The 18655-nt window shown below is 41.7% G+C and overlaps 2 protein-coding genes across 2 annotated transcripts; one reads left to right on the forward strand and one right to left on the reverse strand.

Annotated features, from left to right (window-relative positions):
• Positions 1-149: 149 nt before the first annotated feature.
• TIMM8B (translocase of inner mitochondrial membrane 8 homolog B) lies at positions 150-2063 on the reverse strand. Its single transcript, XM_012520688.4, has 2 exons — positions 1914-2063; positions 150-540 (listed from the first exon to the last, which is right to left on the reverse strand). The coding sequence occupies exons 1-2, from the start codon at positions 1995-1997 to the stop codon at positions 373-375; spliced, it is 252 nt and encodes an 83-aa protein (XP_012376142.1). The 5' UTR covers positions 1998-2063; the 3' UTR covers positions 150-372.
• Positions 2064-2105: 42 nt separating this feature from the next.
• Positions 2106-15765, forward strand: SDHD (succinate dehydrogenase complex subunit D). Its single transcript, XM_012520684.4, has 4 exons — positions 2106-2244; positions 5802-5909; positions 7333-7477; positions 14902-15765. Exons 1-4 carry the CDS (start codon positions 2193-2195, stop codon positions 15065-15067), a joined length of 471 nt encoding a protein of 156 aa, XP_012376138.2. The 5' UTR covers positions 2106-2192; the 3' UTR covers positions 15068-15765.
• Positions 15766-18655: the final 2890 nt, after the last annotated feature.

Consider the following 18655-nt stretch of genomic DNA (forward strand, 5'->3'; position numbering starts at 1 on the left):
CTTGATGGTTCTTCCTTAAATATGACTTAGGGCAGCTCTTCAAAATCTAAGATCTATATACACTTCCAACCTTGGAACATATTTCTAGTGTCCCTACCAGTGGAGATCTCTATATTAATTCCTAAAATGTGGTTAAGAAAAAGAGAGAGTTGGATAATTCACATTTATTGAATAACAGATGTGATACAAATTGGAATTCCTAGATCCCCCAAAATTTCACTTTTTGAACATCTGACCCATTAGCTTTTAGCACCAAGAGGCTTTGTAACAGCCTGTTGTTGATCTGACAATGGATTGGCAACCTTCCCCCACTGGCACTTTAATCTGCCTAATAACAAGTCCTTTGCTTCTGTCATTCTCCCAGGGAATGGCCTACTGCCCTCCTTTCTGTACAATCTGGGCAAACCGACTGGTGATGGCAAGGGTAGTGTCAATGAAGCGGTCCACACAGCTGGAGAGACAATTTTCAGTGCGAGAGTCTAGGCGATTTCCTGGCTTCTCCACACACTTATCCCAACATAGCTCCATGAAGTGATGCACCTAAGAAGAAAGGAAAATAGTAATCATTGGTGTCTTCAGATAGGTTTCACTTTGTCCATTTTCTTCCCATTTCCCTCATTTTCTGTTATATGATAAAACCATTCTTTCAATCACCAATCCACAAAGTCACTTTGGGTTTTGCTCAAATCCTAACTTGTCATCAATATGGCCCTAGCATATAACAAAGTCCTTTCATCTCCTTTTCTGTTTTCCTCTTAGTAATTGAGAAATTTCATGAAGTCACCCGTGTTTGCTTAATGCATCAACTAGAGATTTCTCTGCTAGCAGGCTTTCAATGAAGTATGTGTATGGTAAACTCAATTTGATCCTTAAGAATTTGTGCCTGAATTACCTCCCTAAAGATTTCCCCCCATTTTTCAATTCTTTTCCCAATTCTTACTTCCTTGAAAGCCACTGGTAACTGTCTTCTCTAAACCTGCCCTATAGTACTTATAATAGTCTAGAATGTATGACCTATTCCATGATTATATACTAAACTGTTGTTTTTTAATAGTGCCATGTCCTTAATCAGACTGTAAATTCTCAGGCAGGGTACCAATTCATTACCTCAAACCACTAAACTCGTCTCATTCTGGACCTAGAATACCTTCTTAACCTTTTGGGGATCATGGGTACCTTTTGAGAAGCCAAGTACAGTTAAAGATCCACTCCCCAGAAAAATACACAGGTACATAAAATGTGTACACTTTCAGATCGTTCAAGACCCCAAAATTTCTAACCAGCGTTTTCCTTAATTCTCCGTGCTCCCCACCCCTCCAAACGAGAGAGAAGAAAACCGTTTATTGAATGCTTACTCTTGGAAAGGATGGGTTCTAATAATTCAATTATGCGTTCTGCAGTCGTAAAAGATGGCTATTACTACTCCATTTACGAGGCGTGGTTAAGTAATTAGCCCAAGGTCATAACGCTAGTGTGGATCACGCCGGAGTTAGAACCAGGTCTAAAGTGCGCAAGTGAAATCCAGACCCTCAGAGGCCGGGTGCCTGGTCTAGAGACACGTGGCCTGTGAGAAGCGGAGCAGGATTAGAACCCAGATCGCCCGAAGGCCAACAGAGACGCCGCCGCCACTCTGGATTCCCGTTTCCTCGCGTTTCCCAAACCTTTCGTCCGGCTTCACACCCGTCTCTCTTCCCCAAGCCCAGCTTGCCCTGCGGGCACCTGACAGCACCTGGCGCCCGCAGAAGGGCCGCGACTCGTCTTTTCTCTGAGAGAACCCGGCGCAGTAGCGACCGAGCTGGCGACAACCGCGGCGGCCTCCCCGCGCCGCCAGCGTGCAGAGCTCCGCGCACCCCGAGACCTGTACTCCCCGCTCCTCCCCCTTCACCGTCCGGTGGGGGTCCCCGCCTCGGCACCTGGGCAGTGAACTGCGCCTTCTGCTGTTCGGCCGCCACTAGGCGCTGCAATTCCGCTTGGTCCGCCTCCCCGAGCTCCGCCATTGTCCGCGTACCGCTCGGCCCCTGCAACGAGTGCGCCTGCGCGGCGGGCGCGCGCCCCTGCCCCCGCCCCCACCCCTTCGGGCTCCCCCGGCGGTTTCTTTTTCCTGCTTTATTCTTCTCGTCGGGGGCGACCGGGGGCGGGGCTTGTCACCGAAGTGCTTCCGGGTTGGTGGATGACCTTGAGCCCCAAGCAGGATGGCGGTTCTCTGGAGGCTGGGTGTCCTCTGCAGGGCCCAGGGGGGCCGAGGTGAGGAGTCAGGGCAGCCAGAGGTATTTAGCTCAGCTTCCAGGAGGAGAGGGCACAGGGATGAGGACCCGCCTGCTGAGGGTGCGACCCCTTGAGGCGAAGGAATCCTGCCATCTTCCCTTCGGCAGCTCTGGCTCCCGAAACCACAACAACCAGCAAGTGGCCCGCGGGCCCAAGTGTTCACGGGGCGCTTATTTTCCCTGCTCTGGGCCGACGACGGGATGATGGTTTAAAGTGGAAAGGAGCTCCTTCTGGGAGTTACCAGCCTGCCGAGGTTATTCCTTTTAGGAGATGTCTTTTTCACCCATTCCCTGTCCTTAGAATGCTTCCTCCTCGAACAGAAGAGCAGGTTTGGGGGCTGAATCCCAATGCTCATTTTTCCTGGAACTGGTATATGTGAGTGTGGGGTTGAAGGTCAGGTCGGTAATCATTTAACTGGGCTTTTGTATTATGCCAGGCACTGTAGTAAAGTTGGGATACAAATATGTGTTCTTGCCCTCAAAAAGCTTTCATATAGGGAAAACACATGTAAGCATAATTTTAACATAAAGCAAAATCTGTTGTGCTATGCATAAGGCGTTATGAGAGTTGAGAAGAAGTGTTTATTTAGTTCTTTGTTTTGGAAGGATTGGCCTGTCTTGGTTCCTGAAGGAAGTGTCTTGATCTGAGATTAAGGAATGCCAAGGGAAGTAGGGCGTTGCAGTTAGCGCTACCGTGCCGAGCAAAGACAATGATGAAGGCTTAGAAATAGTATGGTATAAGAGAAAAACAAGACGCTAGAACCTCAAGGTAAAGGTGAGGAAGAGAGGTAAGTTGGGAAAGGTGTGCTGGAACCAAATTACAGAAGAACTTAAGTCTTTATAAGGAGTGTGCATTTTACGTAGTGTATAAAGTAGAGCCATTGAAAGACTTAGATTTGCAGCTTAGATTGATCACTTTGGAGCTATTGCTGTTAGCAGAGCTATTGTTATGGTAGTCCTGGTCATGATGAGAGATGGGACTGAAGTCAAGGAGATGAGATAGGACACTGTTGTTATAGTCCAGGTGAGGATGTTGAGGTCCGGAACTAAGAAAGTAGTACGAAGAAGAGAAGGCTTCAGGAGCTGTTATGGAGGACTTGGTGATCGATTACATTTAGGAGGAAAGTCCTACACTGACTTCCAGTTTCTAAGTTAAAGACTGGGTGGAGTTTCATTAAATAAAGTGGGGAACATACAAATGGGAATCAAGTCTCGGATGAGAAAGTGGTCGAAAGGTGATTTCACTTTCAGGCATGGTGAGTTTGAGGAACATATAGGATATCTCAGTGGAGACATCTGACAGTTGAACTTCTAAAATTCTGGAGAGATGTCAGAGATGGAGATGCAGATTTGGGTGTCATCCGTTTATAGGCAATAGGTAAAACCATAAAAGTGAAGAAATGGCCTGGGGTGGGTGTAGGGAATAAGGAGAGTAATGGGCAGAAGATAGATGATAGATTCCTTAGAAAACCAACATTTAAGAGTGAAAGCAGGAGGAGACTGATAAAAGATGATAGATGGAGGCTAACTAGAGGAGAGTTATGTCAGAAAAGAAGGATGAGAGGCCACCAATGTTAGTTGATGCAGAGAAACCCAATAAGATGGAGACTGAATAGTACCTGTTGGATATGGCCACATGGAGATCATTGGTGTCTTACCAAAGCAGCTTTGGTAAACAAGTGTAAGAGAATTGAAGAATGATTGGGAAGTGAGGAAGTGGAGATGATTTGGACACATTTTAAGGAAGCATCGTCGGAAAGAGAAGAAGCGAGAGAGCAGGGAAGAGTACACAAGCATTAGACAGATAATGTGGGACTCAAGGGAAGGGTTGAGTATATTACAGCATGGATCGAAAGGAAATGACCAATGGGGAGGAGGAGAGGTTGAAGACACAGGAGAGAATAAGACATTTTCTTTCATTGCATGCTTAAAACATTTTGGGGATGATGCCATGAACCTTGTATTCATTATTTTAATTATCAGTGTACTGTGAAGTAAGTACTATTTCTATCTTACAGATGAGGAAATTGAGGCTTAGAAAGCCTATTTAATTTAATTGCCCATCATCTCACAGCTATTAAGTTGTGGAGCTGGGTGAACTTATGTGTGTCTATTTTTTGACCAAGAGTCAGGTCTAAAAGGGGATGGAAATGGATAGGATCAAGAATACAAGTGGAACTCAGCTAAGATGGAGTTGAAGAAGGACAACCACCACACCATGGAGCCTAGAGTGATTACAACTGAAAGTGGGAGGATTGCATCCAGCATCCAGGTGGAATCTGAGCCTCCTTTTGACATAGAGGTGCAATGGACACAACCAATCCAATGTCCACATAGAAAAGGTGGCATTGGATTGAGAAAAGTGGACATGATGGCTGATGGGTATGGGGAAAGGCAGGAAGAGATGAGAGGTGGAGGCGTCTTTGGGACATGGAGCTGCCCTGGATGGTGCTTCAGGGGCAATCACCGGACATTGTAAATCCTCACAGGGCCCACTGGATGGATTGGGGGAGAGTGTGGGCCATGGTGTGGACCGTTGACCATGGGGTGCGGGGGTGCCCAGAGATGTACTTGCCAAATGCAATGGCTGTGTCATGATGATGGGAGGGAGTGTTGCTGGGGGGGGGAGAGGAGGGGTGGGGGTGGTAGGGTTCAATGGGACCTCATATATATATATTTTTAATGTAATATTATTACAAAGTCAATAAAATAAAAAAATAAAAATTAAAAAAAAAAAAAAAAAGAATACAAGTGGAAAATTGGTCTTGAAAAAGAGAAAGGTATTAGATGAACTCCCCAAAGTAGACTGAATTCCTTGAGGGGAACGACTTTGTCTTTTACACTCTTGATCAATCTCGTATATAGTATTTGTTGGATGAACAGATGAATAAATAGAAAGAGATAATAAGGAAGCAGATGTGGCTCAACTGATAGAGCATCTGCCCACCATATGGGAGGGTCCAGGGTTCGATACCCAGGGCCTCCTGACCCATGTGGCAAATTGGCCCACACGCAGTGCTGCCACGTGCAAGGAGTACCGTGCCATGCAGGGGCGCCCCCGTGTAGGGATACCCCATGCGCAAGGAGTACGTCCCGCAAGGAGAGGCCCCACGTGGAAAAAGCTCGGCCTACCCAGGAGTGGCACTGCACACATGGAGAGCTGACACAGCAAAAAAGAGACACAGTTTCCCGGTACCCCCTGATAATGCAAGCGGACACAGAAGAACACACAGCAAATGGACAGAGAGAGCAGACAACGGGGGGCGGGGGTGTGGGGGGGAAATAAATAAATAAAATAAATCTTAAAAAAAAAAAAGGGTAATAGCTACTGTTTGTTTAAAAAATGAATAAAAGTGAAGCCTTTTATGTAAGTGATCCATTGTTCCTCCATTTTGCCTGGCTTCATAGTACCCTAGTGAAATAAATGTTATCTTCATTTTACAGGTGAAATGTTATTCGCTGTTTGGAGTTAAGTGACTTACTTGTGGCCATTTAGAAAATCTTGTCCTAATGTCCCCATAATGTCTCTTTCCTCAGCTCTGTTCCTCCAAACCTCCGTGATCAGACCTGCTCATGTCTCAGCATTTCTTCAGGACCAGTCTACCCCAGGAGTGCAGCACATTCACCTGTCCCCCTGCCGCTATGGTATGTTCGCTCCATTACCTCTGCTTTTTGGGGCCTAGTCATTTTCATTTGGGCTAATTATCATGCCTTTGGTAACGCTCGCAGCTTGTATGAGGTGGGGTGAGGTGGGATGGGTCTTTGTGTCCAACTCTATCAAATGAAGATTTAACCTACAACTTTGGGCAGACAGTGCCAGCACAGTTGAATGATACCATGTACATTCATAGAGAACCTTCTGGTCTAAGTCTTTTTAAAACTTTATTATTATTTAAGAAAATAGCTCTGTAGGGAGAGTCTGCTCAATATAGTTTACTATATTTATTTAATGGATGGAGAGGAGCCAGTTGTGGATAATTTAGAATAGTAGAAGATTTTAAAAGTCCTATCTTGTGGAATGCATCGTGTATTTATGGCTGCAGTTGACTTGCTTTATTTGGGTTAATTTTAAAATCATGACGTTTCCTAGATAAACACTGTTTAAATATTACTAAATGAGTCTTAGAAAATCTATAGGTGAATGAGTTGGCTGTGTGTGCATTTTTAAAGTCTGGAGAGATCAAAAGTACAGAACCTATCTAATTTTCAAGTCAACCACTTAGAGTTGCATATGAGTTATGTGACATTAGGTAAGTGTAGTGCTTTTTCTGCTTTTTAGAAATTAAAAATCTTTTTTTTTTTTTTTTTTTAATCTTTAAAGAGTTTCTTTTTCTGGATTCTCTAGATTAGCTCAGTTAGATTTAGCAGAATTATTAACTTGGCATTCATAGGGCTGCAGGAAATCCCCTGAAGTTGTATTAATAGTTTCTTGTTTGTGTGCATGTACATTTTTCTGGAAGAAGCTCCATTGCTTTTATTAGATTCCCAAAGGGGTCTGTAAGCAAAAAAAGATAAAGCCTCTCAAAGTAATATTTAAAGCCTATAATGTTTTCTACTTGTTCAAAAGTTTTAAATGTTCCATATCTCTTTTGGGCTTTTTATAAGAATGAGACAAAAGAAAAACCATGGTCTTAAAAATTGACAGCAGGACATTGCTTCTCTTTGAGTTGGTTAGTTTAATTTTGTTTTGGGAGGATTGTTAATATTGAATTACTTCCAAAGATTAGAAAGTGTAAATAGACAAGTAAAATTTTAAAATAATTCCTTAGCATCATTCACTTCTGTTCACAAGAAAGCTGTCCACTTCACTGAAGCCCAAGACTGGCTTAACTCTGCAAAGATATTTCATCCATCCTGCAGAACTATGAGCATTGAAACACTCCTGTGCTAAAAGACTTCAAAGAAGGAAGATAGATCTCCCTGAATTATCTGTTTATTTTACTCTATTGATGCTTAGACTAAATCATATATATACTATTTACCTTTTGTCCATTTATTTTGTGGCAGATGTTGAACATGGAGGTTTATGTTTCCCTCTTAACTCTAACACATCTGGTCCTTTTCGTAGCTAGTTCCAAGGCTTCATCTCTTCACTGGACTGCTGAGAAGGCTGTCAGCATTTTGATCCTGGGCCTGCTTCCAGCTGCTTATTTTACTCCTTGCTCTGTGGTGGACTACTCCCTAGCTGCAGCAATCACTGTCCACAGTAAATGGCAAGTACAGCTGTTCCTTCAGTACGATGTTGTCTGCTCAGTTTGTTTGCTGTGCACTTGTCTCATGTAATGCATATGAAGAAGTTGCATGAGACACTCAAGACCTTTAGAAAACTTTAAAACATATATAAAACATTTGTATCTCCAGGTGTTTATATCACCTGCCTATTACATGTCTGTGCTTGCATCTCTAGTAGGCATTTTGAATACAGCATGTTATAAAACTGAGGTTCTGATCTCCCTAAGTCTCTTCCTCCTGCACTGTTGCCCATTTCAGTGGCATTTGTTCAAGCTGCCAAGCCTTGTCATTGTCCTTGACTGCACTAGTAGTCTCCTAACTGGTCTCCTGCTTTTGCCCTTGTTTCGCTTCAGACTATTCCCAACACAGCAGCCCCAGTGAGCCTGTTAATGTGTTGTTGGATCAAGACATCACTTCCCTTCTCAAAACCTTCCTTTGTCTACTCATCTTAAAAGTAAAAGCCAGAATTCTTCCGGTGACCTATGAGTGCTTCATGACTTTGCCCCCTGTTGCTTCCCTTATCTCTTAACTACTCTCACCCTAGTTCGCACTGCTTCCTTGATACTTCTCAAAAACACCAGGGCCATGCCAGACCTTACTATTCCTTCTGCTCTGAACTCTTTTTCCAGTTACATACCTGGCTTGTTCCTTCATCTTCACATCTTAAATATCACCTCAACAAAGCCTTCCCTAACCACTTATTTAAAACTGTAGTGTGTGTTAGTCTGCCAAAGGGCTGCCAATGCAAAGTACCAGAAATCTGTTGACTTTTATAATGGGGATTTATTTATTGGGGGATAAAAGCTTAAAGTTGAAGGCTGAGTCAAGGCATCAGCAGAGATGCTTTCTCATTAAAGTCAGCTACTGTTGATTCTGGTGTGTTGTCATGGATTGAAGCAGGATAGCCTCTGATCTCTGAGGTTTGTCTTTCTTTGAGCTTCCTCTTCCTCTTGAGCTCTGTGGCCACAGCCTCTTGTGGCTTTGTGCCTAAGTGATTCTGTAGTCCTTTCTCTCTGGCATATGGTTTGTTTTTTTCTGGGCCTTCTATATCAGTCTTGCCTGTTCTCTTCCTGATTTCAACCATAAACTATCACGCAAAGTGGCTTTTCTCTCCCAGGGCTTCAGCTGTTTGAGCCTTCTCCTTTCTGTCACATGGCAGGATAAATGACAGCGCTTTCTCTTCCTGTGTGTCTGTCTGTCCGTGTGAGTCTGTTTATGTCAAACCCAGCAATGGTATGGGGACTCAACCTGAGTAATGCATTACTGATGTAATCGAATAAAAAAGCCCTAAGAAGAAAGAGGGAAAAAAAGCCCTAGGAAAGTGAATGTGGCTCAAGCAGTTGGGTGTTCATTTACCACATGGAAGGTCCTGGGTCTGCATCCTGGGTTCAGTTTCTGATGTCTCTTAAAGAAAATGAACAAGACAGCGAGCTGATGTGAAGGACTGGTGTGGCAAGCTGATGCAGTGAGGAGCTACCATGAGGAAACACAATGAGAAACAACAAGCAGGGAGTGGATATAGCTTAACTGATTGGGTTCCTCCCTCCCACACAGGAGGTCCCGGGTTTGGACTCTGGCTGGTGCCTCCCAAAAAAATTAAAAGAAGACGAGCAGACACAGAGTACACAATGAACAGACACAGAGAACAGCAATGCAAACAATGAGAGGGGGAAAAAAATAAGATAAATCTTAAAAAAAAAAAAGCCCTCAAAGCAGTCTTAACAGGTAATCTAATCAAAGACACCTCAGCTGAGTTTAATGCAGTCAATGGGTATCACACCCAGAGGAATAGACTAGTTTACAGTCTTTCTCTTTGTGGGATTCATAAAATAATCTCAAATTGCCACACAGTGTTCTTCCCAACATTCCTTATCCCTCTCCCCTGCATTCATTTTTCTCAATAGCGCTGTTACCTTCTTTATATATATATATATATATATATTTTTTTTTTTTTTTTTCCCTCCCTCCCCCCCCAATTGTCTGCTCTGTGTCCGTTCTCTGTGTGTTCTTCTGTGACCGCTTCTATCCTTGCGCATGGAGCTTCCCTACACGGGGGACACCCCTGCGTGGCACGGCACTCCTTGCGCACATCAGCACTGTGCATGGGCCAGCTGCACACGAGTCAAGGAGGCCCGGGGTTTGAACCGCGGACCTCTCATGTGGTAGGTGGACACCCTGTCCATTGGGCCAAGTCCGCTTCCTGTTAATATATTTTCTATATATTCTTTTCTTTATTGTCTTCTAGCACTAGAATGAAAGCACAGACACAAAAACCACAAAACTTAATTATGTAGCTTAATGAATTACTGTAAGTGTAATAGCACCCAGGTCAAGAAATAGAACTTTGCTACCTGGCCCAGAAGTCCCTTCCTTGTGCTGCATCCCAGTCATAACCACTGCCCCCGCCCCAAGTAACCACTATCCTGACTTTTATGCTAATCATGTCCTTACCTTTTGTCATAGTTTTATCACTGAAATGTCCATCCTTGGACACTACGGTTCAGTCTTGTGCTTTTTAAAAAACTATAATAAGGATTTTTGACTGTTTTAGTTTACTGATGTACTTCTCTTGCCTGGAACAGCACCTGACACATAGCACACAGTAAATAATTGTCAAGTGAATGAATTTGCAGCTTTTATTAATTTCATCCAGTGTAGTTTGCAAGACTTTCTGAGTTAATGAACCTTCTAGAAGGATTATAAATAACAGGCTGGGTTCCTTGAGTTGATGTTCTTTTGCCCAAGGATAGAACGGTGTTGTGTGGGAGTGTGTTGTTGGATTCTTGGAATTGGAAGGACTTTAAGGAACATCTTCACCACCCCATCATGTTGTTGATGTGTAAACCAAACACCAGGGAAGGCAACTGACATATTAGAATCATTTTCTAGTTAATGTTAAGAGGGTTTTGCTTACCTTGCTCTAGGGCTGTTTAGAAGAATTAGCTTTTATATAGACAGACCTTTTTTTTTTGGTACCAGGCTGGGGATGCCAGCGCTCCACCATTTGAGCTACACCGGCTCCCAGGCAGACCTTTAAAGGATTCCTGGTTCCATGTGAGATAGTAGATCATAAGTATACTACTGTTTCTCATAACATATGTTTCTTGGGAGGAGAGCCACCTAAATTAATGAAAAATCAGAATAATGGAATAATTCTAAAGAAATACATGTTTGTTACACTTGTCTGTCTTCTTGACTCCATTTCCTCCTCCAGTTACCTCACTAATTCTCTGTTCCTATTCACAGAAAAAAATTACTTGAAAGAGTAGTTTATAATTGTGCTTCAGTACCTCAACTCCCAATCTCTCTTTTTAAAATTACATAGATTTTATTTTGACATAATTTCAAATTTACAAAAAAGTGGCAAGAATAGTCAAGGAAATCCTGAACACCCAATCTCTTTTAGCCCACTCTAAATAGGCTTTTATCTTGACTATTTAACGGCAGTCATTCTTACCAAGGTCACCAGAAACCTTCATCTTTGCAAATACAGTTAATTTCTTTTCCATTTATTTGAACTCTTAGGAGCATTCAGTCATTCCTTCCTTAACTCATTTTTCTTTGCCTTCCTAGATACCATGTTTTCATCCACCTTACTAGCTGTACCTTTGCAGTTTCCTCTTCCAGTTCTGTTTCCTTTTGTCTAACTGCTGAATGATGACATCGCCAGGATCTGCCCTTGGCCACTTAATATTTCTATCTTCATACTTTCCCTAGGTGACCTCAGATCTGAGCTGCAGAGTTTATATCCAATTGTTTAATCGACATATCCTTTTGAATGTCTGAAAGTCTGATAACCATCCCACATTTAACATTGCCAAAGATCACTCTCCTCCTCCACCTCCCAAATCTCTTGATTTCTCCTCAGAACCTCCTCCTCTCCCATTCTCCCCCAACTCAGTTAAATCTAGAGGCTGAAGCCAAAAATCCTAGAACTCATTCTAGATATTTCTTTTTGTCTTACCCCCGTTAGCTCTTTATGTATGTTCTATCTTCTATCTTCAAATCATAGCCTGAATTGTTATTTCATACTGCCTCCCCTGCTCCGGCCTAGGTTAAGCCAATGGTTTTGACTAGGCTACTTTGCTTGCCTTCTAACTAGTTTTTTGTTTTTTTTTTTAAAGATTTATTTATTTATTTCTCTCCCCTTCCCCCCCCACCCCCGGCCCCGGTTGTCTGTTCTCTGTGTCTATTTGCTGCGTCGTCTTCTTTGTCCGCTTCTGTTGTTGTCAGCAGCATGGGAATCTGTGTTTCTTTTTGTTGCGTCATCTTGTTGTGTCAGCTCTCTGTGTGGGTGGCGCCATTCCTGGGCAGGCTGCACTTTCTTTCGCGCTGGGCGGCTCCCCTTACGGGGCGCACTTCTTGCACGTGGGGCTCTGCTATGTTGGGAACACCCCTGCGTGGCAGGGCACTCCTTGTGCGCATCAGCACTGCGCATGGACCAGCTGCATGTGGGTCAAGGAGGCCCGGGGTTTGAACTGCAGACCTCCCATGTGGTAGACGGACGCCCTAATCACTGGGTCAAGTCCACTTCCCCTAACTAGTTTTTATTTCTGTCCTTGTCCCTCTTCCCCTGCCTGCACTGTCCATTTGTCACACTGCAGCGAGAATGACCTTTTTAAAAAGTAAATTTGTATTTCTGTGAAGAAGATATACGGTTGGCCAGTAGTACGTGAAAAGAGGCTCAATATCATTAGCCATTAGGGAAATGCAAATCAGAAATGCAGTGATGGGGAGCAGATGTGGTTAATTGCCTGCTTCCCATGTACGAGGTCCGGGTTCAATTTCCAATACCTCCTATAAATAAAACAAGCACACAAAAAACTCCAACTTCCATTACGGAGCGGATGTAGGTCAGTGGTTGAGTGCTGGCATCCCATGTACAAGGTCCTGGGTTCAATTCCTAGTACCTCCTAAAACCAAACAAATAAAAAACACCTAAAAACAAACAAAAAAATCCACAGTGAGATAGCACTTGGCACTCACTAAAATGACTATAATAAAAATGATAGACAATAACAATTGTTGCCAAGGATGTGGAAAAGTTGAAACTCTTCTTATACCTCACTGGTGGGAATGAAAAAGTTGTGGTGGCTTTGGAAAACAATTTGGCAGTTTCTCAAAAAGTTAAGCATGGAGTTATCATGTAACTCAGCAATTCTGTTCCTAGTTATATACCCAAGAGGACTGAAAAAAAATTTTTTTTCACGCAAAAAGTTGTACAAGAATCTTCATAGAAGCGTCATTCATAATAGCCAAAAAGAGGAAATATAATGGGTAGGCATAGTGGGTTTCTCATTATAATTTCAAATGAAGTTTAAACTCTTTATCATTACCTTCAAGGCCATACGTGATCTTCTCCCTTACCTTCCTCTGATCACCTCACTCATGTATGTGCTTCAGCTACCCTAACCTTACTGTTTCCTGAAGATGCCAAGGTCATTGTCACTTTTGTTTGGAATGTTCTTCTCATTCAAGTCATAGCACGTATGTATTTACTTTTTCTATTTTTCTCCTTCACTAAAATATATGCTCCATAAGAGTAGGGACCCTGTACTCCCAACATCTAATACTGGTTCTGCCATATAATATCTGCTCAATAAACTCGTTTTTAAAAAATGCAAATATCACATTTTACTCATCCATTTATTAGTTTTTGGATACTTGGATTGCTTCCATCTCTTGCCAACTGTGAATAATGCGACTATGAACATGGGTGTGCAAATATCAGTCCCTGCTTTCAGTTCTTTGCAGTATATACCTAGTAGTGGGATTGCTGTGTCTCTTATGATACAGCTGTAATTAGTTTTCTGAGGAGCTGTCAAACTGTGTTCCAGAGTGGCTGCAATATTTTACATTACCACCAGCAATGAATGGATATTTCTACATATCCTTTCCAACACTTGTTAGTTTCTGATTTATTAATAGCTATTTTAATGGGTATGAAATGGTAACTCAATGTGTTTTTTTTAAACAAATGAATTTTAATGATACACATTAATAAAGCATACAGTTCATCCAAAGTGTACAATCAGTGGTATTTGGTATAATCACATAATAGTACATTTATCACCTCAATCATAATTAGAGCATTTTCATTATTTCAATAATAATAAACAAAAAAAACACCCTCTCAATCTCTCTATGTTTTCCCTACTGTACATAGCTCCTATTTCTGGCCATTCTTGCACACTTATTTATTTGTTTATTTAGTAGTTTTATTGAGATATATTCACATACCATACGGTCTATCTAAAATGTATAATTAGTGGCTTTTAGTACAATTACATTGTTGTACATTTATCACCACAAAAAATTTTTAGAACAATTTCATTACTCCAAAAAAAACTCCACACTCCTAACCATTCACCTCTCAATCCCTATATCCTAAATTCCTTCTTTTTCTTTTTCTGTTTTTTTTTCTGAGGTAACAGGACTGGAGATTGAACCCGGGACTTCATATGTGGGACACTGGCACTCAACCACTGACTGAACCATATTGACTCGCCTCTGCTGGCTCCGTCCTCTGTTTGCTCATTGTTTGCTTTGTTCGTTGTTTGTTTTCTTTAGGAGGCATGGGGAACTGAACCTGGGCGCTCCCATGTGGGAGGTGGGTGCTCAATTGCTTGAACTACAGTCCCTCCCCTAAATTTTTTTTTTTTTTTTAAGATTTATTTTATTTATTTATTTCTTCCCACCCCCTCATTGTTTGAGTTTGCTATCTCTGTTTGTTGTGTGCTGGTCTTCCTTTTAGGAGGCGCTGGGAACCTCCTATGTGGGAGGAAAGTGCCTAATTGCTTGAGCCACCTCTGTTCCCTGCTTTGTTGTTGTTTTTCTCATTATGTTTTCCTCTGTGTGTCTCTTCTTGTGTCATCTTGTTGTGTCAGCCCATCACAGCAGCTTGCTGTCTTGCTCGTCTTCTTTAGGTGGTACTGGGAACTGAACTCAGGACCTCCCATGTGGTAGGTGGGACTAAAATGCTTGAGCCACATCTGCTTCCCTGAATTCTTTTTTAATTAGTGAAAAATTATTGAGCATTTACTTTAGTTAAAAAGAACCAAGATTTTAAAAATAGAGTAACAATGAATTACTGTCTCTGATAAAAAATACTGGAAAATTAAATCCTAAGAATGGGAAGATGGCTATTATATTATTAGGACACTCTTGATTCCTTTGTTTTGGTTTATGAATCTTAGCTTTGGTTTAGAGTCTCAAAAAAGATATAAATAATTCCACATACAAAAAGAGCTACACAGAATTCCCTGAAGTAGTACATAATTATAGAAGTGGCAGATAAACACTGCATTTTGAATATGATAGTTTCTTTGCAGCCCTGTTATCTCTACAGATGTCTAACACCACTGGTGATTTTTCATTTGTTCTGTGATTTTCTCTTTTTCTTTAGGGGCCTTGAGCAAGTTATTACTGACTATGTCCCTGGGAAGGGATTACAGAAAGCTGCCAAGGCAGGCCTTGTGACACTTGTGGCTTTATCCTTTGCTGGGCTTTGTTATTTCAACTATCACGATGTGGGCATCTGCAAAGCTGTTGCCATGGTGTGGAAGCTCTGACTTTATGTATGATACATATATATGTATATGAGCTTTTGCTTTTTCATTTATAATCTGTTAATGGAAACTGAGCTTTATTACTCTTAGCACATTGTGATCACTCTTCTTTTATATTTGTCCTGGGAATGATGGGCAAAGGGAAAGAGAATTCATAAATAAAGACTTTGCAGAAAATTAGATTCTGTTTAATTTTTAAAAACTACTCTATATAGTTGATTCCAGCTATGATGATTACATGTCCTAAGGGACTGTTTGTTTTGTTTTGTTTGTTTAAATTTTTTCCAAAATAAAATTTTGTCAAAGTATGTCACACATACATAAACAATAAGTATATAATAAATGCTGTGAACTTATAAAACAAACATGCATATCATCATACAGGGCTCCCACACATCTCCCACCACCACTAGGGAACTTTAAAATTAGGAAATGCTGGATCTCACTAATTTCTAAATCCTAGAAGCTTGGGGAGCTTCTAACATTTAGGGAAGAGCTTCCTCTTGTAGACTATTCAAAAGATCACTAATTCTGAATTGAGATTTATGTTTCAAATGTGTTTATTTTACTTGTCTTTAAATAAAATGTCAAGAAATATAAAGCAATTAAGTAATTGTTATTTTCCCACTGTAGGAATCCCTAATATGAGAATGTATTAAAAATTTTTTTTCTTTAAATAAATAAAAATGTATTCTCTTATATATCAACTGTCTTCAGTTTTATTCAGTAGATTTAGTTGCTACTGCATTCACAGCACTTTGGCTAATACTAAAACAGGGCTGAGTTTAAATTTCCTTCTAGGGTTTAATAGGTGAAACAGACACAAAGTACTGTCATGCAAAAAAGACCTACAACAGGCATAAATATACTGAGTTTTAAATTGTTGTGAGTAGAATATTAAGATTGAGTAAGAGGCATTAGAGTGAGGTCCAGATTAGGATGTTCTGTGAATGCTAGCCTTTGGAATTCAGATGTTGTTCTGCATGTACTTAGTCTCTCTAAGAGTTGAGTGTAAGGCATGATGATGAATATGGAGTACCTGAGATGGGAGAGGAAGCTGGGACCTGGCACAGTTCATCACTGAAGAGTTGACTGCAGCTGAGGCACACTATTGAAGGCTAGCTGGCTAGAGGGGCACCGAGTCCAAAGGGAAGCCTGGTCACGAATGTCTGTGTACTAGGGGGTTAAAGACAAGCTCCCTTGTAGGAGATTCACATGTGACTTAAGGATTTGGGAAGAGGTGATTAATTCTATTTTGGGGATGGGTTTTAAAAGAAGGTGATGCCTTACTAACAGTGGTGTACCAAGGGGTAGTGATGGAGGGACCATTCTGCCCTGGTGGGGAGGATTCTTTTTTACTGACATTGTTTAACATTGTTGGTGGATGGTGATGATAAAAAGCAGACTGTTTTGACAGCAGGATTCTATAGGCTCATGACTTCAGAGGCTGGAAGGCTTGCTTCCTCCCAGGACAGTATCTTCTGACTGGCTGGCCATCACTGGCAATGCACACTACAGTGTCTTCTCTTCTGGGTTCTGTTGACTTCTGATTTCTTCCCCTGTGGCTCCCTTTCTCTGTGTCCAATTTCCTTTGCTCATAAGGACTTAAGTCATTTTGCATTAAGGCCTACCCTCGTTCAGTTTGGGTAACCTTAACTAATAACATCTTCAAGAGTTCTATTTACAAATGGGTTCACCCCCACAGGACCAAGGGTTGGGACCTGACCATGCCTTTTGTGGGGACATAATGAAATCCCCAACACAGACTAAGCTTCAGTCAGTTTTCTAGTTGTTTTTAAATTCTCCCTAGACAATATTCCCTGTAGTGTCGTTTTCCTCCCCCGGCACCTCCCCCCATCCCTGGGATACCACTGCATTGTAATGGAAGGATGAAATGGAGTTTTCCATATAGCTAAAGGGGGGTGGGCAGTGACTCTGGAATAGATTGGAATCCTTGAGCTCTACTGATACGATCAGATCCTAGTTGGGTTCGAAAAGGTGTCTAATGCTAATTAGCTTCATTAAATGGTAAATTGAGAGATGAAAGAGGAGACTGGGTACTGCCTGCTCTAGGTTGCAGTTGGTTTGGTAATTAGGATGAAACAGAGCTGTCACTTTGAGAAATAAATAGGTTGTTGCTATGGGGTGTTGGAGCAACAGGGAAAATGAGGTAGGAGCTAATAGCAATAGGGGTTTCTGAGGTTGAGTAGGACATGACCATATGTGTGCTTTAGAAAGAATTTAGGTGACATTTTAAAGCTAGAGACAGAAGGTTGTGTAAGAGGTAAAGGTATAAGTAGGTGCCTAAACTTTGAGAGTGGCAGTAGGAGGTAGTAGTCAATTTCAAAAGGTTATTGTGAAAGTCAGTAACATTCAGTCGTTTGATACATACTAAATACCTCATGTAATTCACACTTTACTAGATAAAGATTAGTAAGATTTTCTTAGCCCTTAAAAGTAATTCATACTGTAATTGGAGCAACAGATAAATGATAGCCGGACAGGGTGGTAAGTGCTGTAACAGTACAGTGATGTAGCAAAAGATGAGTTAAGAATTTGCAAGTTTCCTGGAGAAGATTCCTGACCTGGGTTCTGAAAGACAAGGAATTGCCAGGTGGCCACGGAAGCTAGAGTAAAGTGTGAAGATGATTAGAGGACGGTGTATTAAGCAGAAGACAGCAGCATAGAGGACTGGTTGTAGAGGGCCTTATATACCATGACAATTTGAGAGTTTATCTTGAAGACAACAAAGAGTCACTGAAGTTTGTTAATTATGCATGTGACATGTCAGATATTTATTTTAGACAGGTTAGGCTGGCAGCTATGAGAAGTATAGATTTGAGGGAGGGAAACATGGAAACACATTATTTCTGTGGTCCAGAAAATAAATGATGAATTCTCAAGGCATTTGTAGCCAGATGAAAGAGGGAAAAAATATGCAAGAGACATTTTTTTTTAAGATTTATTTTATTTATTTCTCTACCCCTTCCCAGCCCCCACCATTGTCTGCTCTCTTGTGTGCTCTCAGTTATTCTGTGTGTGCTTGCATTCTTGGCGGCACTGGGAATCTGTGTCTCTTTTTTGTTGTGTCATCTTGCTGGGTCAGCTCTCCATGTGTGCGGTGCCACTCCTGGGCAGGAACACTTTGTGTGGGACGGCTCTCCTTGGAGGGCACACTCCTTGCATGTGGGGCTCCCCTATGTGGGGGACACCCCTGCGTGGCGTGGCACTCCTTGCGCATGGCAGCACTGTGCATGGGCCAGCTCACCACATGGGCCAGGAGGCTCTGGGTTTGAACTCTGGACCTCCTATATGGTAGGCAGGTGCTTTACTAGTTGAGCCACATCCATTTCCCTTCAAGAGATATTTAGATCTTAGAATCACTAAACATTATACTAGGATGTTAAAGACTGAGAGAAGGAGAATTCTATACCCAATTTTTAAAATCTTATGACCAGGTATATGGAAGATGATATAATTAATTAGAGAAAATTTTTGAAGGCAAATTGGACCTGTGAGCTACCAGGACAAGATAGGATTAGTAGACATATTTCTGACAACATGACAGACTAAATTTTAAAAAATATTTTG

The sequence above is a fragment of the Dasypus novemcinctus genome, chromosome 27 (assembly GCF_030445035.2).
Source record: "Dasypus novemcinctus isolate mDasNov1 chromosome 27, mDasNov1.1.hap2, whole genome shotgun sequence".
In the NCBI taxonomy this organism is placed as follows: domain Eukaryota; kingdom Metazoa; phylum Chordata; class Mammalia; order Cingulata; family Dasypodidae; genus Dasypus; species Dasypus novemcinctus.

What these genes read in the sequence shown, in the direction of transcription:
- TIMM8B (XM_012520688.4), bottom strand. Translation starts at nt 1,997, where the DNA reads ATGGCGGAGCTCGGGGAGGCGGACCAAGCGGAATTGCAGCGCCTAGTG. An exon ending in AGGCGCAGTTCACTGCCCAG is followed by an intron (nt 541 to 1,913) that starts GTGCCGAGGCGG and finishes CTTTCTTCTTAG; the next exon opens with GTGCATCACTTCATGGAGCT.
- SDHD (XM_012520684.4), top strand. Translation starts at nt 2,193, where the DNA reads ATGGCGGTTCTCTGGAGGCTGGGTGTCCTCTGCAGGGCCCAGGGGGGC. An exon ending in CCTGTCCCCCTGCCGCTATG is followed by an intron (nt 5,910 to 7,332) that starts GTATGTTCGCTC and finishes TCCTTTTCGTAG; the next exon opens with CTAGTTCCAAGGCTTCATCT. An exon ending in ATCACTGTCCACAGTAAATG is followed by an intron (nt 7,478 to 14,901) that starts GCAAGTACAGCT and finishes CTTTTTCTTTAG; the next exon opens with GGGCCTTGAGCAAGTTATTA.